Below are 6,000 nucleotides of genomic sequence, written 5' to 3'. Positions count from 1 at the left end.
CGCACACCTCTAAACGGAGTAGCTTCACTGTGAGTAGCAGTGCGTGTGAAGGAAAACCCATGAAAAGCGGCAATTTTGTCCATTTTTTTAATGCGTTAGTTTTGTTCTCTGAATCCGAATGGAACGTCTGTTGAGAAAATTAAAGCTCCAGCTATCTACTGATGGCTCACTAAAGGCTGTGATATTCGCTACAATTTAGTTTCCAAGTATCACAAATGAATTGCGATCCACCGCTTTGACGGCACACGAAAGCAGAGACGATGTTTATTCTTAACACTATTAAATCAGTTGCACTTTTAGAGGAGTACACACATTAATGGCAAAAATCACTGTAGCAAAGTGTATATAATATATAGACGCTGCATCTTTTCTTAAAAATAGCCTATTATCTCATACTACCAACAATTTTGGCGCAAAACAATAAACAAACAAACAAACCAGGAAGACAACAGCCCGGTTTGTTTAACCCCTAATCAAAAAAACGGTACGAACCAAATAACAGTATCCCAAAAGCCCTTCCTGTTTTCGACACTTCTTTTAGATATTTTCCCCCGTTGCGCGCGCTTGGTTATCTCGAAATCGAGAGAAAAATAGCAATCAACCCTTTTATAAAGGGCTAAAATTTTAACAATTTTAAACATTTTCGACAAACTTTGAACTTACAAACTAGATCAATACAAAGAGTAACTTTGTAAGCGCCTCCCGTTTTAACACAGTGCGCGATCAATCAATCACCCACGACGAAAGGCTTGGAGCAAAACTTGTATATCTTCCTCCATCTATTGCTTTCGGTGAAACCGCCGTCGTTTCCGCTTGCATCAGGGCGGCGAGTCGATTCCGTTGCACGAGTCGTAATCCGACGAGGCGGCAGTGCCAGCCGAATGGCTCGAGTCGTAACTGTTGGAGTTGGAAATTGGTTTGAAATGGTGCAACTCTTCGGCGGCCCCGTTCGCTTGCAGAACCGTCGCCAGTGAGGAGGAGGAATGCGACGGGGGAGAGAGAATCGGGTAGGGCTCCCCGTCGACCGTCGACGGGAACCGAGTCCGGTACGATCGAATCATTCGCCACAGTCTCACCTCGGTGCCGATTCTGAAACGAGATGATATGAATGCAAGGTTATCAGCGATTTTTCAAACACAAACTAACGTCAGATTCATCCTTCGCAGATCCTGCTGGTCCACTTCGTAGATGAAGTCATGAAAGGTGAAATCCTCTGCATGGATTGCCGCTCTCACGTTGGACTGGAAGCCATTGTCGAGGAGCCAATTTTCCAGCTCGACATCAGGCGGGGGGGAGAGAGCTGGTTTCTTCCGGGAGGGGACGTTTCTCACCGTGGTAGGCCGGAGAAAATTATTGTTCGCCGAGTCAACCTCATCTATAACTCCTGGACTTTCAGCGAAATCACTTACATAGCTACGAATGAAAAAATTGCGTTCATGAAATTGATATTATTTTTCCGATCCGATTCACAGTTACCCCTGTGAACCGCGATCCTGGCGGCAGCTGGCGGCCGAGGTGAGCTGAGCGGCCAGCGCACGAACCATTTCGGCGCTCACGGTTTGTCCCTCGAGAGCCGTCTTCAGGATGCCATGGTACGTTTTGTGAGATTCGTAGAGATCCTCCATCAGTCTTATGTTTTCCGTTCGCAGCGCCGTGATTTGATCCTGGGCCATCTTCGAACGGCTTATTCTGGCCGGTTTTGCAAGGGTCACCGAATTGACCGTTCCCACGCCAGACGTGGACAGCTCGCCATCGTCATCGTCGTCGTCAATTCCGGCTGCGTGAGCTCCGGCGAGACCACCCCGACCAGCATTATCATCCTCGTCATCATCGTCGTCGTCGTTGTGAGCATGGCCGGCTAAATTGCGACCCAGTTCTGAAACGAAATCACACAAATTAGATGACATTTCACCATTAAAACTTTGAAGCCTCTTACCTGGTGAAAGAATCATAATCCCCGCCTGGACGGCACTTTTCACCAAATTGTCCAGCGCAAACATCCAGTGGGGTTTAATATTGTGCGACCGCAGTACCGAATTGACCGCATCCTGAAACGAATACATGGCCAAATGCAGATGATCGATAGCCGTAGAGTCAAAGTCCAAGCTCTTCTTGAGTCCACTGATCACCCCCTCCAACTGCTCCTTCTTCTGCTCGATGATGTACGTTCGAAGCGCTTTGATGAGGATTTCCAGATGAGAGAGGTTGATAACGACCGCCTCCTTCCGGTCGAAGACGATCTTCTCCATCCATACGTGGCAGATTTTACGCTCGTCATGCTCGAGTACTTTGTGCAGCGTGGCTCGCCGCTGGGAGTCCTTTTTCAGCATGTAGAAGCCGTCGCTTTCGCTCGCTTCGCCACTGAGCAGCGGGGATTTGCTGGAAGTCGAGGCCAGTTCCACCTGTTGTGAGAAAAAAACCTCAATTGATAAGCAACCTTCATCTTCCTGGTCATGCTGTAATAGTAGCATGTATATAGAGAATAGTTTTCCATATTTTGAAAATTTAGGATAGGTCTCAGGACAAAAAAAAATCTAATGAAGGGCTATATCTCGAGAAAGACGCACCACGCTAGATATGAGGTACAGACTAGGGGGGCGTTGCTGATTAATGGTCAGCTGCATCCCAATAGGAAGTATCCCGTGTCGGGCACACGTACAGAGCATTGGAGACAGCAACATCCTAATTACGAAAACACTTGTAATACTAACCTCGAGCCAACCGCGAGTAATCGGTTACATATTACTAACATAGATAATAAGAAAAATTGTATTGAACTCCCGGCCCCGTGAGGCTAACGCCATATGAGCCTTTATAAAAATATATATTTTGGAAAAAAAGGGCTATATCTGTGGTACAACCACAAGGTTAACATAGGACTACCGTTGGTTTAGTGGTCATTTGTTCGAAATTGCATCTATATCTTTGCAATAGACAAAATATCTGTCGCCTCGAATCAGTTTACATAAACGTTGCGCTCGCTCTTCCTTCCTCACAACACCTACTTCCCGTTTGAGAAACTGTTGAGTAAACATCGTTCATCGGCGAGCGTTGAACGGGAATGAATTAATTGTATTTCTCAACAATCATTGTACCCCTAATAAGTTGCCGAAAGACTTAATATTAAATGATTGAACATGATCGACGAAATTACAAGAAAAATGTACAGTACTAATTCGCTAACTGGGCGAAAAGGGAAGACCAGCTATCGACATACGTGTTTTAACTGGTCTGGCATGTAAAATCGTGGGGAACTTCAAAGAATTGTTTGATTCGCGTTAATCGTGAAATTGGATTCCAATCGGAATTTCGCGATAGTGCGATAAAAGGTATGAAATATAATTCGAGGAAATTATTTTCCTGTAATTTAATCAATGTTTTTGTCATGCGATAATAATGTCAATTTTCATAACATTTCAAAGTACATTCGAATGCCCCTCACAGCAAATCTTCTATTTGAATATGGCGTCGATTGTTTACGAAAGCAGCAAACCAGTTAGCGAACGATGACTGTATTTGATCGCAGTATTTTATAAACTCTTTCGCTTCGATGTAATTCAAAGTTCTAAGAACTGGCAGTTTATTTGTCAGTAGCAAAGACATCGTTTCGGTTTCTTGGCGGCTGTCGCCTCCCTCCTCGACGTTCGACGCCCACCGGCAATCGATGCTAGCTCGATGCCCACCAAACGAAAAGAGTTGCGCGTGTGTGTGGCGGCTGTCTTCAATGCCCAGCCTTTACCTCTTCAAGCGAAAACCTTGTTCAATGCTGATGCTTTGTTGTTCGCTTTCTTAGTGGTGCCATTCTTCTCCTCGGTAGATTCACTTTTGGCCTTAATGGGAATCTTGAACGAACCCGACGCACTGATGCCGTTTGTTTGCACAAACAGCCCCTTTGGCAACCCCGTAATTCGCGCTTTCTTGATGAACGAAATTAGCTTCGTCACAGCAGCGATAACATGATCCAATCGGCGTACAATTATAACTGAGTGGATTTCCGAGCGGGTGCCAGCTTCTATACATATTTGTGTGATTTCAATAGCCTGTTTTAAAGGAATTTTAAGGTTATTGAAACAAGTTTTAGGATCAATAATTAACAAGCATATAACGCGTAGACAATTTATCTTTCGAATGAAGTGGTTATCATATCAATTCGTTAAGTTGGTTAGGAGGTATTAACCCTCACAATATTGTTGTTTCGGCGTAACACTCTCGTTTTAGAAACTTACAACCCAATGTAGACATGAAAAACGAAGTCTTACGTTAAAGAAATATTATATTTCGGCTTTAATATTCCCTTCTGCAAAAGTTCTCGCACAAAAAACAGTTGTATTTCGATGTGATTGATTCTCTTATTCTTGCGTGGTTCCACTGTGACGTATCTATAAGGTTGATTATCCTTCAATGTCCAAACAACCTCGCAACTGACCTGACACAGAGCCATGAGCACCACTTTCATGGTCGATAAAGTCACAGACATCTGACATCTTCGTAGTCCACATTACCGTTGATGGAAAATCCTTCACGACTAATCTTGTTACGGAACGCTGGTGATTAGGATTTTTACCCCAATCTGCGTCCGTGAACGCTTCCAACATCTCCGACGAATTCGCTCTACGATACACCAACTTATAGTCAATAGTTTCCTGTAAGAATCTCAATACACATTTGAGATGCACCCAGTTCTCTTCGTTCGCATCGCACTGAAACCCAGCGAAAGAACTCACTGCCACACAATGATCTGGTCTCGAGCTCACCATTAAGTACATCAATCACCCTACGAGCTCCCTATATGGCTTATCCGTGGCATGCTTCTTGCTACCCCTCATTAGTTTCAGATGCGGCTCCATCGGGATGGATGACGGTCTGCACCCTTCCATTCCAAACCGCTCGAGGACGCCCTAAATGTACGCTCTCTGATCAATGGTTATTGTTCGGGAAAACTCTTGACATCTTGGAAATCCGTCATCTAAACTCAGTGGTAAAAAAAACTCACGTTAATTGGAATTGTGAATAAATTTCTCCGTACTCAAAGACAATGCACTCATATTTATGTCATAATTCTCGTGCCATGCTGATGGAACAACATTTCTATCACTTCTTCGAACACTATCTTCCACAGCAGGATCACGGGAAGACCATCCTATTCATCAAAATTCTCTTGGTCACCTTTTTTATGGTCTTCATCCAAAAATAGCAGTCACTATCGAAGATTCGTAGGTTCGTCACATCTGGTTTCTGGCCACACCACGCTTCATACGGCATCACATTCCCATCAACAGCAGCACATGGGCTTTGGCTCATCGAAACAGCAGCGTACACAGCTACACTTGCTTGCAGCATCGCTCTGACTTTTTTTACGATGGGTATAGTCGTCTGTAAACGACACAAAACATTCATTACCGTCCCACGACACTGATGTTATCTTCCCGCATAACACACTATGTACGATTTCTAACGGACGGAACGGCCTTTTTTTAGCAGACTTATCTCACTTTTTAACTAGGCGAACATAGGCAGAATTTTAACCTGCCCCCGGGCTTCTGAATGCCAAAGGGGGAATAGGCGCTTCCGAAAGAGTCTGCAGTGCACACACAGTGCAGTTATGTCGACGATTCCAAGTCCCCCTTCTTTGTGTGGTAGTGACACTCTCTCCAGTGCTGATTGAGCATAGTGCATTCCTGCCTCTTTGAATGCTTTCCTCATCCTCCTCTCGAGGTCTTCTAGGTCAGTTATGCTCCATTTGACTACTCCAAAACTGAAGGTGAGCAGGGGAAACCGCGAAGATGTTGATCGCGCGTACCTTGTTCCCCGCGTTGAGGAAAGTCCTTGGGACACAGTTCACTCGATCCAAGAACTTATCTCACAGCTCCGTCTTGATGTCGGAGTGGCAAATCCTGGTGAGCTGTCGGAATTCAATATATTTATAGGATTCGCCACGGACCATGTCTATTATCAACTCGCCGTCAAAGACTTCGTAGCCTCCGGATTCGGTAAGTTGTC

The 6,000-nt window shown here is 44.8% G+C and overlaps 1 protein-coding gene across 5 annotated transcripts in view; it reads right to left on the bottom strand.

Annotated features, from left to right (window-relative positions):
- Nucleotides 1-216: 216 nt before the first annotated feature.
- Nucleotides 217-6,000, bottom strand: part of LOC129769538 (mitogen-activated protein kinase kinase kinase 15) — a 59,316-nt gene continuing 53,532 nt past the window's right edge. For all 5 annotated transcript variants that reach the window (XM_055771995.1, XM_055772071.1, XM_055771916.1 and 2 more), the window contains 4 exons: nucleotides 1,937-2,402; nucleotides 1,477-1,876; nucleotides 1,147-1,413; nucleotides 217-1,089 (listed from right to left, as the gene is read on the bottom strand). In XM_055771995.1, coding sequence (XP_055627970.1) covers nucleotides 819-1,089; nucleotides 1,147-1,413; nucleotides 1,477-1,876; nucleotides 1,937-2,402 — 1,404 coding nt within the window. In that variant the 3' untranslated portion in view covers nucleotides 217-818. The remainder of the gene's footprint in view (nucleotides 1,090-1,146; nucleotides 1,414-1,476; nucleotides 1,877-1,936; nucleotides 2,403-6,000) is intronic.

The sequence above is a fragment of the Toxorhynchites rutilus genome, chromosome 1 (assembly GCF_029784135.1).
Source record: "Toxorhynchites rutilus septentrionalis strain SRP chromosome 1, ASM2978413v1, whole genome shotgun sequence".
NCBI classification, from domain to species: domain Eukaryota; kingdom Metazoa; phylum Arthropoda; class Insecta; order Diptera; family Culicidae; genus Toxorhynchites; species Toxorhynchites rutilus.
The sequence above is the reverse complement of the archived record's forward strand: the minus strand, read 5'-3'. Positions and strand labels throughout refer to the sequence as shown.